The following is a 14,650-nucleotide window of genomic DNA, read 5'->3' as shown; positions in this document are numbered from 1 at the left end:
CAGGAACATGCCCTTCTTTTTAATATTAAGCACCCTTCCCTGGTGGGCTCCCAAGTCCTTCCGCAAGGATGGCCTACTAATATTCAAAGGAGAGTTTTACCTGGCAAAAGGGTTTATTTTGACATTTCAATTTGGCAGGTTTAAAGCTGCACGTCTAGGCCTCAGTGGCAGGCCTAGGTTCACATTGTCACCTCTCACTACAGTGACAGTACAATAAAGTGCTGCAGTTCACAAGTCACAATTAACTTACAAGCCTTGAATACTATATAAGAGAAACGTGCAGCAAGTTAAAGGAGCAAATCAGGTATTAGCCAACTATAAAAATACTTTGGCGGTCAGAGTCCATGCACTTGGGCAGCAATGCACAGTCAACTACAGGAGTTCAAATACTTGGCTCGGTGGGGAGGGGAACTAGATATTTTTAAATAAACTTTCCAAGACATGGGTGACTTGATCTAGGTCTGTGATTAACTGAAGTTTTTTTGTAATGAATCTACCAATTTTTAGGTCTCGCCTAGGCAGCACGCATGCGTTGCACTAGGAGATGACCTTTTGAAATCGGTCTGCTTCTTTTCAAGCACACTCGTGCTTGTGCTGGCATCGGCGCGCGTGCTAATTGAAAACATATGGCTCTCGCACCGCCGCTGCTCGCTCCCGCAAGGCGGATGCCAGCACAAGCACAAGCGCTTCAAAACAGCTGCTGCTTGTGCTCTTTTGAAAGATGGGAACCTCGCTCACTTTCTTGTTCTCTCATTGTTCTCTCTCACCTTCTGACTTCCTGTCTCTCTCTATATTTCTATCTTCCTCTTTAGTCACCATCCATTCTCTCTCCGTTTCACCCTGTTCCTCCGCTCAGTCTTCTCCTCCCTCTCTTCCGTTCGCTCTCCTCTTACACACACACTCTTTCCTTGCCCTTCCAGCACTTGTTCTCTTTCTGAGAGTCCTAGGATGCTCTCCGCCTCTCCCCATTCCAGGTTGTAGAAGCAGCAGACAGCCACTGATGATGCTTAAGTGTAGGACGGTCTCTCTCTCTCTCTCTCGTTGTCTCTCTCTCTCTCTCGCTGTCTCTCTCTCTCGCTGTCTCTCGGTCTCTCTCTCGGTCTCTCTCGCTGTCAAGAATTCCTGTCATACAAGGGAAATACGCCCTTATGTAAACAGGAGAGCTGTTACATAACTCAAGGAAAACACGCCCTTATGTAAACAGGAGAGCTGTTACATAACTCAAGGGAAACACGCCCTTATGTAAACAGGAGAGCTGTTACATAACTCAAGGGAAACACGCCCTTATGTAAACAGGAGAGCTGTTACATAACTCAAGGAAACACGCCCTTATGTAAACAGGAGAGCTGTTACATAACTCAAGGAAAACACGCCCTATAAAGGGAGGAACCGGGAGGTACAACGCTGTCGGATATTGTGTTCACACCGACGTACCTGCTTCGTGAAGAGCAGTGTTCCGGAGTGGTGCTCCAGTAAGGCAAGAACGGAGGTAGGTCGAGTCGTTACTCCCTGGGCCGTGTCTTGCCCCATCGTCACCTGTGAAGGACCCGGAAGCTCTACCGGTCAACCATTGAGCTTCGCTTTTTGACTCGGCTGAGTCCAAGCGCAGTGGCGCTTTTGCTGGTTGGAGTCGTAACTCCCAGCCCGACCAGAGACACAGGGACTGCCAGCTGTAACGCACACCAGGAGGTGTTTGCCGCGTTACAGACTCGGAAGTCCACAGGATCGATCGAGCGGCTGCTCTCGGTTCAGTCTTCTTGCTTGTGATTGGGGTATCGGTGACGCATCACCAGGAGGTGACTCCGCGTCCCGGTGCAGTCTGAGGAAGAGGTTGAGCGGCTGCTCCCTTCAGGTAGAGACCCCGGCTGGGTGTTTCCCTGACTCCTCGATTCTCCCCAACACTCTTCGTGCCCCTCACAGCCTACCGATTGGCATTGTCGGCCATTTCATTTCTGCCCTCTGTTGGCATACGCCGGGACCGGCGTATATGCAGAGGACGGTTAGGACCATCCGTGCTGTGGGCTGGTAACGTACTTAGCCTGGAGGATTCCAGTGACTATAACTTGTTTATTCTTTGTATTATATTTGCCTTCATTAAAACAACTAACCCTTCACTAGTGGTTGCGTCCTCATTGTCGTGTCTGTTAAACGATCCTGAGACGTTCAGGGCGTTACAAAATATCCGACCGTCCAAGTCTCCGGCCGCCTCGCCACTCTTCTTCATCCCGAAGGCTAATGGGGAGCTGAGAGCCTGTGTGGACTTTAGGGCATTGAATGCGATAACCATAAAAAATCGGTACCCCTTGCCTCTCATCAGTGTACTTCTGGAACAGGTCAAGAAAGCTCGTATCTACACCAAGTTGGATTTGAAAGGGGCATACCATCTGGTGCGCATGAGGGACGGAGACGAGTGGAAGACCGCCTTTAAGACCAGGTTCGGCCTTTTTGAGTACCTCGTCATGCCGTTCGGTCTGTGCAACGCCCCGGCAGCCTTTCAGTACTTTTTGAATGAGGTATTCAGAGAGGAGTTGGATATCTACGTGGTCGTATATATCGACGACATCCTCATCTATTCGTCCAGTGTGGAGGAGCACGTACACCACGTCAAAGCTGTGCTCCAAAAGCTGAGGGAAAACATGCTGTTTTGTAAACTCAGCAAGTGTGACTTCCACGTCACATCCGTGGAATTCCTCGGAGTGATGCTGAGTCCAGAGGGACAGGAGATGGCAGAACGAAAGATCAAGGCGGTGAAAGAATGGCCGGTGCCCCAAAGCGTGAAGGACGTCCAAAGTTTCATTGGCTTCGCCAACTTTTACAGGCGGTTCATAGATGGATTTTCAGGAGTGGTGGCCCCAATCACACAGCTACTGAGGAAGTCCAAGGAGTTTGTCTGGTCCCCTGAAGCGAACAAAGCCTTTGAGGCCCTGAAAAGCGCCTTTGGTAAGGCGCCGGTGTTGGCTCACCCCGATCCGGATCTCCCCTACGTGGTGGAAGCGGACGCGTCGGATGTGGCGCTGGGGGCTATCTTGTCCCAACGCAACCACGACACAGGGGTGCTTCATCCCGTTGCGTACATGTCCCGCAAACTCAACGACGCCGAACGCAACTACCATATTGCGGAGAAGGAGCTTCTCGCAATCAAGGACGCCTTCACCGAATGGAGGCATTGGTTGATGGGGGCAAGACATGTGGTATCGGTGTACACGGACCATCGGAACCTACAGTTCATGACTGCCACTAGACACCTTTCTCCCAGGCAGCTGCGGTGGATGATCTTCTTTGCGGGGTTCAACTTCCGCATCACATATCGGCCGGGGACGGAAAACCGAAAGGCGGACGCCCTGTCCCGTCAATCTGCAGTTAAGGAACCATTGCCTGCGACCGAGCGTTCCATCATTTCCCCGAGGATGGTATTGGGGGTTATCCAACCGGATACTTTCCTGAGGGGAATAAAGAGAGGGATCAGGTCATTCGCATGGCGGAGGTGGCTCCTCAGTCACAGAGAATGGCAGCTGAAGGACGGGATACCCCTGAAGGGCAGGTGCCTATTGATACCCACGCCTAGGCTAAGGAAACAAGCATTCATCTGGTGCCATGACTCTCCATGCGCAGGTCATTTGGGCTTTGAAAAGACTGTGGCTAGCATGGGACGGCATTTCTGGTGGCCAACCATGAGAGTGGATGTCAGGAGGTGGGGACAGGAGTGTCCTACGTGTGCTACCATGAAGGCCGACTATGGCCGAACCCAAGGGCTCTTACATCCACTTCCAACCCCGGATAGACCATGGGATAGCATATCACTGGACTTCGTGGTGGGCCTACCGGTAGACCAGGGGATGACGGCAATACTGGTGGTGGTGGATTACTTGACGAAAATGGGGCACTTCATCCCCTGCAAGAGAGTCCCTACGGCCGGGGAATTGGCGTCACTACTCCTAAAGAATGTGGTACGACTGCATGGATTACCTGGGGTGATCGTGTCGGACCGGGGGTCGCAGTTTACTGTACAATTCTGGAAGACTTGGTGCACTGCGCTGCATGTTAAGACCGCCCTGTCCACCAGCTACCACCCTCAAACGGACGGCCAAACCGAGCGCCTGAACCAAACGCTCAAACAGTATCTGCGATGTTTTGTGGACCAGGGTAGGGAAGATTGGGTCGACTTGCTATGGGTTGCAGAGATAGCCTATAACAACGCCACTCACAGCTCCACACAGTCATCTCCGTTCTATAGCAACTATGGCCAACATCCCAGGTTCTTGCCATTTCTACATCCGTTCAGAGAGGACAGGATTCCAGCCACAGCGGACAGGGTGGCACACATAAAAGACACATTGATGCGCTCAAGGGCTGTCCTAATAGAGGCCAAGAGAAGATACAAGGCTGCGGCAGATAGGAAGAGAAGGCCCGGGCCACTGTACCGCACTGGAGACTACGTCTGGATATCCACAAGAAACATGAGGTTTCGAAAGAACAGTGTGTTCCATCCCAAGTACATGGGCCCCTATCGAATTACCAAGTGTATGGGTCCCGTGAACGTGAAGGTGTGCTTGCCCCAGTCATTGCGGATACACCCTGTCTTTCATGTATCATTGCTCAAACCAGCACCCTCCAAGCCGTCTGGGACACCTCGGCCGGTATGCGTGGAGTCGGAGGTGGAGTATGAAGTGTCGGGCGTACGGGCGTCCAAATGGCGCAGGGGGAAGCTGTGGTACCTGGTTGCATGGAAAGGCTATGGCCCGGAGGAGCATTCATGGGAACCGGCTGAAGGGGTTCATGCTCCGCGCTTGGTCTCCTTGTTCCATCGGCGTTTTCCTGCCAGCGCTGGACCCGTGGGGAGCCGCTGAGAAGGAGGATGTACTGTCAAGAATTCCTGTCATACAAGGGAAATACGCCCTTATGTAAACAGGAGAGCTGTTACATAACTCAAGGAAAACACGCCCTTATGTAAACAGGAGAGCTGTTACATAACTCAAGGAAACAAGCCCTTATGTAAACAGGAGAGCTGTTACATAACTCAAGGAAAACACGCCCTATAAAGGGAGGAACCGGGAGGTACAACGCTGTCGGATATTGTGTTCACACCGACGTACCTGCTTCGTGAAGAGCAGTGTTCCGGAGTGGTGCTCCAGTAAGGCAAGAACGGAGGTAGGTCGAGTCGTTACTCCCTGGGCCGTGTCTTGCCCCATCGTCACCTGTGAAGGACCCGGAAGCTCTACCGGTCAACCATTGAGCTTCGCTTTTTGACTCGGCTGAGTCCAAGCGCAGTGGCGCTTTTGCTGGTTGGAGTCGTAACTCCCAGCCCGACCAGAGACACAGGGACTGCCAGCTGTAACGCACACCAGGAGGTGTTTGCCGCGTTACAGACTCGGAAGTCCACAGGATCGATCGAGCGGCTGCTCTCGGTTCAGTCTTCTTGCTTGTGATTGGGGTATCGGTGACGCATCACCAGGAGGTGACTCCGCGTCCCGGTGCAGTCTGAGGAAGAGGTTGAGCGGCTGCTCCCTTCAGGTAGAGACCCCGGCTGGGTGTTTCCCTGACTCCTCGATTCTCCCCAACACTCTTCGTGCCCCTCACAGCCTACCGATTGGCATTGTCGGCCATTTCATTTCTGCCCTCTGTTGGCATACGCCGGGACCGGCGTATATGCAGAGGACGGTTAGGACCATCCGTGCTGTGGGCTGGTAACGTACTTAGCCTGGAGGATTCCAGTGACTATAACTTGTTTATTCTTTGTATTATATTTGCCTTCATTAAAACAACTAACCCTTCACTAGTGGTTGCGTCCTCATTGTCGTGTCTGTTAAACGATCCTGAGACGTTCAGGGCGTTACACTCGCTGTCTCTCGGTCTCTCTCGCTGTCTCTCGGTCTCTCTGTCTCGCTCGGTCTCTCTCTCTCGCTCGGTCTCTCTCTCTCTCGGTCTCTCTCTCTTTGTCTCTCTCTCTCGGTCTCTCTCTCTCATACCCATCCACCCTCTCTCTCACTTCTCTGCCAAACGTGCGCTAACCCGTGGTGCTACCTCACTTGTTGCATCTCGTTCCTGGCTTGGCACACTTCCAAATGTTCTTAGATGTTTATGACGTCACAGCTTCTGTCGGCGTTTTTGGCACTCCTGGCAGTGATGAGGCGTCAGGCGCGAGATCTTATTACAGAACTGCCTGGTGTGAACTTTAACCCTACGAAACGCGTGCTTTAATGAGCTGGTACTTCACATACGACAAAGGAACTATAAATAAAGGCTCAAAGAGTAAAATATCAAACAGGCTCGCTTCGTTGCAAGAAGGGGTGGGTACAACCGCCATGCGCAGCTGAGAATGCGGAACTCTGGGGTTCAGGAACCCTGTAAAGTCCAGTGCTCGAGAAAAACAAGAAAATTGCATTACACAAACGCGCTGAAGGGAGCATTACAATTTGTAATACGCATCGCACACTGCCTATACAAGCATGAATTCTTTTGGACCTGTTTGCTCTTGTTTTCTCCGAATCCTCTAGCAGTGAATGGGGTTTTCCCTGAACGGCGCGCGAATGTGCTGTGAAGCAAAGTTGTAGTCGTTGCGAGTTGTATCCATTTGTATCTAATGGTGTAGATTGGTGTGAGCTGATCTGATTTCCCCAGTACAAATATTCTTTTCGTTTTCTGCCGGGAATTGAAACGGCGGAATCAAACATTTGGCACCACATCCAGGTGCAGCAGAACCATATTTGCAACTACTGTATTGGAATCTCCAAACGGGGATCCAGTGTGTTTCATTTTGTTTCGTAAACCAGCAATGGAGCAAAAGAATTCACTTGATGGCGAAGCACCACATTAAAAAAACAGAGTCTACTGCTTTTCAAAACATGCACAGTGCTGTTTATGTTTCTCTTGCGTACTCACAACAGTGGAAAATGTCTGCCTTTGTTTTTCACACGCCCAATGCAACAGCGGGTCTCTGGGTGCCCAGAAGGGTTGTTTGCTTAAAAATTATGCAATCACCCCACACCCCTATTAGTCAACAACCTGGCTCCAAGCTTCTTCGGTGGCTTGCACCGGCCAGTCTGTCTTACATTTTTATCTCCTCAGCAAGATTCCGAAGCGTGAACTCTCACAACAGAATGTAGGCACTTCCTGCACCTCCAATGGAAGATTTCCAAAACGTGAGAAAAGATTACCCTTTTGTCTAAATATTTGCAGTGTGTTTTTCTTGCATGTGTCTCGCTTGCGCAGTGGAGAGAAGGGCCTTGTGGAAAGGCCAATTGGAAATGGTTTTTTCTGTAGCCAAATGAGTGAGGAGGGCATATTGTTGTCACCTGGAGCTGAAGAGATGACAATTTGGGGCATAGCTGCAAGGAAATGGTGCAGTGCGGCCCTGTGGCGAATTTCGCAGTGCCATGTTTATGTAGTGCTTTAATTTGTACAGTCGCTTTTATTTTTACAATTTGAAGTCCTCCTCACGGGGAAGTTTTACCATCCATATTTGTGTCCCTCTGGTGCAGAGTTGCTATAACAAATGAAAACACAGTGGAATGGCTCAAGGGCGCGCTCTGCTTCAGCGCTGAAGTCAGTGACTCTGCCTCAGCCCTACCGAAAACTATAAAATGGCTCCAGGGCGAGCTCTGCTTCAGCGCTGAAGTCAGTGACTCTGCCCCAGCCCTACCGAACACTATAAAATGGCTCCAGGGCGCGTTCTGCTTCAGCGCTGAAGTCAGTGACTCTGCCCCAGCCCTACCTGGTGCTGTAGAGTAGTGGCGCTGTAGAGTGGTGGCGCTGTAGAGTGGGGGTGCTGTAGAGTGTGGGTGTTGTAGACTGGTGCTGTAGAGTGGTGCTGGACAGTGGTGCTGGACAGTGGTGCTTTAGATTGATGATGTAAAGGGGTACTGTAGAGTGGTGCTGTAGAGCAAATGTAGAGTGGTGCTATAGAGCTCTTCAACAGCTTAAAAACATTGCAAAAGACAATCGCTGGGGCACAAAAACTTACAAGAGTCCCAAAGGCGAGACCTATTGGCTATGCTAATGCTTGTTAGTGTACCCTTCTGCAGAGAGGTGTTTATTATATGGCAACACATTTGAGTGAAAACCTGGAAGTTGGTTCAGATAAGAGAAGCTGGAAGAGCTTCATCAAAGCAAAAAGGTTGTTTCAAAGAAATGATAATATTCAATACCTGCTCTTTGAGACTGGAAATAAATTTTCCATAAAGGAGTGAGGAGAATAATCCAATCTTGTGTGTATGTATAGAAGTACCTTTATGCTCTCGAACAGATGCAATCAAAATTTAAAAAAAACATATGGTAATCAACTTCCTGGGTGACCTACTTATACATACCTACTGTCCAATTTACATCTGAAGTGATTATGATAGAAAGGATGGATTTGTTTAAAAAAAAATTATTATTCCTCGGTCAGACTTTAGAAGGATCATTCTGGGTAGTTTTTACAATTTTATTTTTTCCACAACTGTCTTGTAAGACTATTTTAAAAAGAACTAAAGTCTTTAATTAAACAGGTTTCTAAAAAATGTTCAGTTCTCAGATATTAAAAGTAGTATTTTTCTATTGTAAAAATTGTCAAGGTGCAGAATCAATACCAAGTAATTTATTACATATACCAGCTGGAACACTAGTAAATGGTAGTTCAGGGGTCAGAGAACAAACATAAAAGATCCTGCACAAAAACAACCACCCATGCGAACATATAGCAGGTAAGACCAACCCCAAGCTATAATTCAGTTAATAACCTTGTCTCCCATTCTTAATAACCTATCCTAAAACTCTACTATTGACTACTATACAACACCACCATGATCGCAAAAGGATAGGCAACTTCTCCTCCAAGCCATTTGGTTGTTTACAGCTCACCAGCGCCCAAGCACTAAACTATCCTCTGTGATCTTTTCTCCGCTGCCGCTGAGCCAACCATTTTGCCCACATACTCGCACATAAAAACTTTTTACCACAGGAACCTTGTTCCTTATTTTTTAACTTGCTGAATAGAGCGCTTGTTGTGTAGGGTTGTGGGGACCTACGTGGGAGACATTGGCTTTTACCTGTGTTGTGTTGCTAAGACGCCCCCAATCACTCGCTCCTAATCCGCGAGTGTGGTAGGTGGGTCTCTTCCGCATTGGGCCACGCCCCCTGCTCCACCGGCTGCTACTTATTCAGGCGGTGCTAGCGTGCAGCGGTCCTCTGTGATCTTTTCTCCGCTGCCGCTGAGCCAACCATTTTGCCCACATACTCGCACATAAAAACTTTTTACCACAGGAACCTTGTTCCTTATTTTTTAACTTGCTGAATAGAGCGCTTGTTGTGTAGGGTTGTGGGGACCTACGTGGGAGACATTGGCTTTTACCTGTGTTGTGTTGCTAAGATGCCCCCAATCACTCGCTCCTAATCCGCGAGTGTGGTAGGTGGGTCTCTTCCGCATTGGGCCACGCCCCCTGCTCCACCGGCTGCTACTTATTCAGGCGGGTGCTAGCGTGCAGCGGTCCTCTGTGATCTTTTCTCCGCTGCCGCTGAGCCAACCATTTTGCCCACATACTCGCACATAAAAACTTTTTACCACAGGAACCTTGTTCCTTATTTTTTAACTTGCTGAATAGAGCGCTTGTTGTGTAGGGTTGTGGGGACCTACGTGGGAGACATTGGCTTTTACCTGTGTTGTGTTGCTAAGACGCCCCCAATCACTCGCTCCTAATCCGCGAGTGTGGTAGGTGGGTCTCTTCCGCATTGGACCACGCCCCCTGCTCCACCAGCTGCTACTTATTCAGGCGGGTGCTAGCGTGCAGCGGTCCTCTGTGATCTTTTCTCCGCTGCCGCTGAGCCAACCATTTTGCCCACATACTCGCACATAAAAACTTTTTACCACAGGAACCTTGTTCCTTATTTTTTAACTTGCTGAATAGAGCGCTTGTTGTGTAGGGTTGTGGGGACCTACGTGGGAGACATTGGCTTTTACCTGTGTTGTGTTGCTAAGACGCCCCCAATCACTCGCTCCTAATCCGCGAGTGTGGTAGGCGGGTCTCTTCCGCATTGGGCCACGCCCCCTGCTCCACCGGCTGCTACTTATTCAACCGGATGCAAGCGCGCCGCGCGCGTGCGCAGCTGGTGCGCCGATGGTGCGCCGGAGGCGCGCCCGAGGCAAGCCCGTCTGCGCCCGTCCGCGCCCTAGAGCGCCCAGCGCCCAGAAATAATGTCCCTGACGAGTGGGACTGCAGTCTATGCCGCAAATACTCTGCTGGGGAACTGTATCACCTACGGGGTAAGGAATGCGTTTGCATGGCGTCTGACTTGTCAGTTAGACCTTTGGCCAACTGCACAGGCTGTGACTTTACATTTAACCATAACAGAGACAAAACACAATCTGTACCCTCTATAACAAAAGCTTCATTGGGGTCAGTAAACACCACTTTTAATTTCTGGAGTATTAACTGTAGGTCCCTCCCAAAAAACAAGGAACATATATTTGATCTCCTAAGCACCGCTCTCCCGGATGCACTATTTCTCACAGAAACCTGGCTTCACGCCAGTTCCTGTGCGGATGTGGCCAGTGCTCTTCCACCGGGCTATGTTATACTGAGAAGAGACCGTAGTTCTAGGAGAGGTGGTGGGATCGCAATTATATTTAAAGATACCTACACATGCCGGTTAGAAGCCCTGCCATTTTCAGACTGTGAAGCTGGGCTGTTTAAATTGTCACTTTCACCTCACATTACCATTTTGGGTATTCTCCTTTATCGTCCCCCAGATAAATCCACCCAGTGGCTCTCTTCATTCTCAGAGCAGATAGCTCCTTATGTTTTGAAGGCGGCAAACTTTGTTATCTTGGGTGATTTCAATCTTCATTTAGAAGACACTAATAACAAATTGAGCAAAGCGTTCCTTGCCGACTGTGAGGCAATTAATCTAGTTTTACGTAATCAGGGACCCACCCATCAGGCAGGACACCTACTTGATCCAGTTTTATCTAATATCTCGCTGGATTGTAGTATTCCACCCCTCCCCCTTATCTGGTCCGACCACTTTGCTGTTCAATTCAGTTTTACTTCAGTTAGCGTCGTTCCACCAGTTTTCCCTCTTAATGCTGCTAAATTTAGAGCGTGGTCTAAATAGAACTTGGATAAGTTCAACGCTGAGCTGACATCTACATGCCCTGACATCTATGGTCCTATATCCTCTCTGAACTTGGAGGTGTCTCAGTGGCTGTCATCCACAATTGAGCACCATCTTCCTCTATGCAATGAAGGCCAAGTGCAAACACCTGGAAAGGTGTTGGAGGAAAACCTACTCAGCAGAGAGTAAATTAACTTATAGGTTAGCTCTAAAACATTATCATCTAGCCTGTAGGAAAACGAAAGGGACTTTCGTCTCTGAATCCATTTCTAAGGCCAGTAATCGCCCCAAGGCTCTTTTCTCTATGATAAAAAAGCTGGCAGGGGCTGATACATCTCCAGCCCCTCCAACACTTGTGGAATCCCAATGTAATGAGATCGCTGACTTTTTTACTACCAAAGTCGAAATCATTCATAATTCCTTGGCAGCTAGTACACCACTGCCCAGAAGTGAGTTTTCTCACATTATTTATGGTGAGAGCCCTTCTCCCAAGGAAGTGATCTCTGAATGGCCTTTATTGGACCAAGAGTCTCTACGCCTTTGTCTTTCTAAGGTGAAATCTGGCTCCCCTTTAGATCCCATGCCTCCTACCATTCTTGGCCAGCTCGCACCAGCTCCCCTTCTTGTGATTCAAGAATTGCTTAATGCCTCTCTTCGGGAGTCCACTGTTCCCGTTGACTGGAAGAGGGCCATGGTGATCCCTCTTTTGAAAAAACCTGGGGCGGACCCCAAAATTTTTGCTAACTTTCGGCCTATCTCCTTGCTACCGATGTTTTCAAAAATCTTGGAGAAACATGTTAATATTAATCTAACTGCCCATGTAGAGGCAACAGGTTATCTGCACTCCTCTCAGTCAGGCTTCCGCACGAACTTTTCCACAGACACTGCCCTACTGGGGGTCACTGAGACTCTACGTAGTCATCTGGATCAAGGCGAAACCATGGCGTTGATACTGCTTGACTTGAGCGCCGCCTTTGACACGGTGGCCCATTCTATTCTTCTCACCGCATTAAAAAATGCTGGGGTGGCTGGGTCGGCTCTGTCCTGGCTAGCCTCGTTTTTGTGTCAGCGCTCATTTCAGGTCTGTTCATCAAGCTGCTCCTCCTCTATCCGTACATCTGCTTACGGGGTTCCCCAGGGGTCTACGCTAAGCCCTATGCTTTTTAACATCTACGTACGACCCCTGGCCTCGATAGTGGAGGAGGCGGGACTATCTCTCTACTCTTACGCAGATGATACGCAGATAATTTTTTCCCTATCCTCAAACAAGGAGTGCTCCTCTTCAACACTTCAGGAGGGACTTGGTCGCGTGGCTGAATGGATGCAGGCTAACCTATTAAAACTTAACGATGACAAAACCAAAATAGTTATACTGGGCAAGGACAAACATCTTTGGGGCCCTAATCACTAGCCCTTGGTAATGGGTCCGTTACCCCAACCGGTTACGCATGTACGCAACCTGGGCTTCTTGCTGGCGATTCTTTAACTATGCGCCAACAAGTTGTCAGCATTTCAGCCACCTGCTTTACCATCTTAAGGTGGCTTCGAAAAATCCTTTGGCTACTTCCCGTTCTAACAAGACGTACCGTGTTCCAGGCTCTTGTAACCTCTCGCCTCGACTATGGCAATGTACTCTATCTGGGTTGTAGCCAGGCGGTACGCAAGAAGCTCCAGTTGGTGCAGAATTCTGCCGCCCGGCTCCTCTGCAAGGTCCCGAAGAGATCTTCCATCTCCCCTTGTCTGCGGGACTTACATTGGCTGCGTATAGAGAGCCGCATTAAATTTAAGGCTCTTTGCTTCATGTTTAAAATCAAACATGGCTCGGCACCTCTGTACTTACGTTCACTGGTCCATCCTTACGCCCCTTCCCGCGCTCTTAGATTAGCCTCCCAGGGTAATTATGTGATCCCCAGATTCAAATTGGTGAGAATGGGGGGCCGCTCCTTTTCTCACCTGGCCCCTAAGCTTTGGAATTCCCTTCCAGTATCTCTAAAATTTCAACTAATTTTTACACAGTTCCGTAGGGGCCTGAAAACTTGGCTCTTCTCGCAGTAGACACTTATCTCAGTTGGCCTCTCCACCTTTGGCGCCGGGAGACACCATGGTGGGTAGCTGTGCGCCCTATAAATTTATTTACAATACAATACAATATCAGCCCAGCTGCAACACGTACTCACTTCTGTGTCTGCTGCTCCCCCTTCTGTGCAGTGAGCCTGCGTTTAGCCTCTTCATTCAACTGCTTAGCAAGCTCCTTTTGATGAGCTCTTCTCTTCTCCTCAGCTGTCATTTCTTTCTATTGATGGGGAAGGAGAATCAAGACCGGATCACAAACCGGGCATGGCAATCACGGCAGATATTTTTGGGGTAGGGAATGAGAAATAACATATGAAAGAGGAATAAGGGGGTGCGGGAGAATAACCTGAACAGTGCTTTGTTACTTTGTGGAGCTAGATCACACTACATCACAACAATTAATTACGCAAAGATGAGAATGGGAACTGTCCATAAGACAGCACAGGGCCATAAACATGCATCTTTAGCACAGAAAATATATTCAGAACAAATGTGTAGAAAAGGTAGCTTTACCCTTGTCCTCTCTGCAGCCTCATTTTTGTCCTCTTCCTCATCCTAAGTTGAGAAACAATGTCAAAAGGTCATTTGTGCAATAGCAAACAACATTGGTCAACCAGGTACCGGCACCATTGTCCCAAACACAAAGAAAGGACAGTAGTGTAACAGGGCTAGTCTTGTCAACGTCTTTTCGTTACAAATATCCAACTGGGAGCAAGTGATTTCACTACTGGGCTTCGCATCATCAGTGAGACCACCAATGTTGAGCCATCTAATCATAACAAACATCATGGCTTGGGTGATTGCTGGATCCCTTCCTCACCTAGGAAAGGTTCCCATTGATTTTTCAGAAGGCTTCTATGTATTTTGTACACCCCAGTCTTCTCACCTTTAAAAAGATGCCAACGTTTTTCACTTTTTTCTTGACAGTGGTGAGAACTGTGGCTGGTCCTTCCTAAAAAAACAAACAAATGGCATAGTAAATTAACAGTAGCATCTAAATGCAAAACAATTTAGAGCTGTCACCTCAATAAACAAGTATTGGCAAATCCAAAGGTACGCTCTTTCGGAACCTACTGCCTTTGCCAATGCTTTTTCTGATGCGGTTTCAATTTTCTTTTCTTTTTATCGACAATCAAAAGGCACATGGATAAAGCCACTGTTGGCGGTAACGTTACATTGTAAGCGTGCTCAGGGCTCACGACAGCAGGCTGGGCTAAATAAAAACAAAGCAAGGGAGGGAGACAGCAACAAGGAGCACGTGGGAGAAGCACACAAGAGAATACAACACAGAGTGCGCACAGGGCAGTGGGAAAAAGCTAAAGAGCTGAAAAGCAGCATGCACTCTGGTGGAGTGCCCAACTAAAAAGAAAAGGAAAATACTACTTACCAGTATGCATCTGTTCTTGGCATGTAGAGCTGCAGATCTACACACTGTGCATAGATCACCATCTTGTGTTGGGCCCAGATGTTTGCACTTGTTTTTGTCTTG

General features: G+C 48.7%; 1 protein-coding gene across 1 annotated transcript in view; it reads right to left on the bottom strand.

Moving 5' to 3' along the window:
* The window catches only part of LOC146869501 (FACT complex subunit SPT16-like), a 384,361-nt gene that overhangs the window by 250,206 nt on the left and 119,505 nt on the right, over positions 1-14,650 (bottom strand). The window contains exons 2-4 of the mRNA XM_085601124.1: positions 14,048-14,113; positions 13,675-13,716; positions 13,266-13,381 (exon numbers count right to left, since the gene is read on the bottom strand). Coding sequence (XP_085457250.1) covers positions 13,266-13,381; positions 13,675-13,716; positions 14,048-14,113 — 224 coding nt within the window. The remainder of the gene's footprint in view (positions 1-13,265; positions 13,382-13,674; positions 13,717-14,047; positions 14,114-14,650) is intronic.

This window comes from Triturus cristatus, chromosome 1_1 (genome assembly GCF_964204655.1).
Source record: "Triturus cristatus chromosome 1_1, aTriCri1.1, whole genome shotgun sequence".
Classification (NCBI taxonomy): domain Eukaryota; kingdom Metazoa; phylum Chordata; class Amphibia; order Caudata; family Salamandridae; genus Triturus; species Triturus cristatus.
Note: the sequence above shows the minus strand (reverse complement) of the source record. Positions and strands in the feature narration are given on the sequence as shown.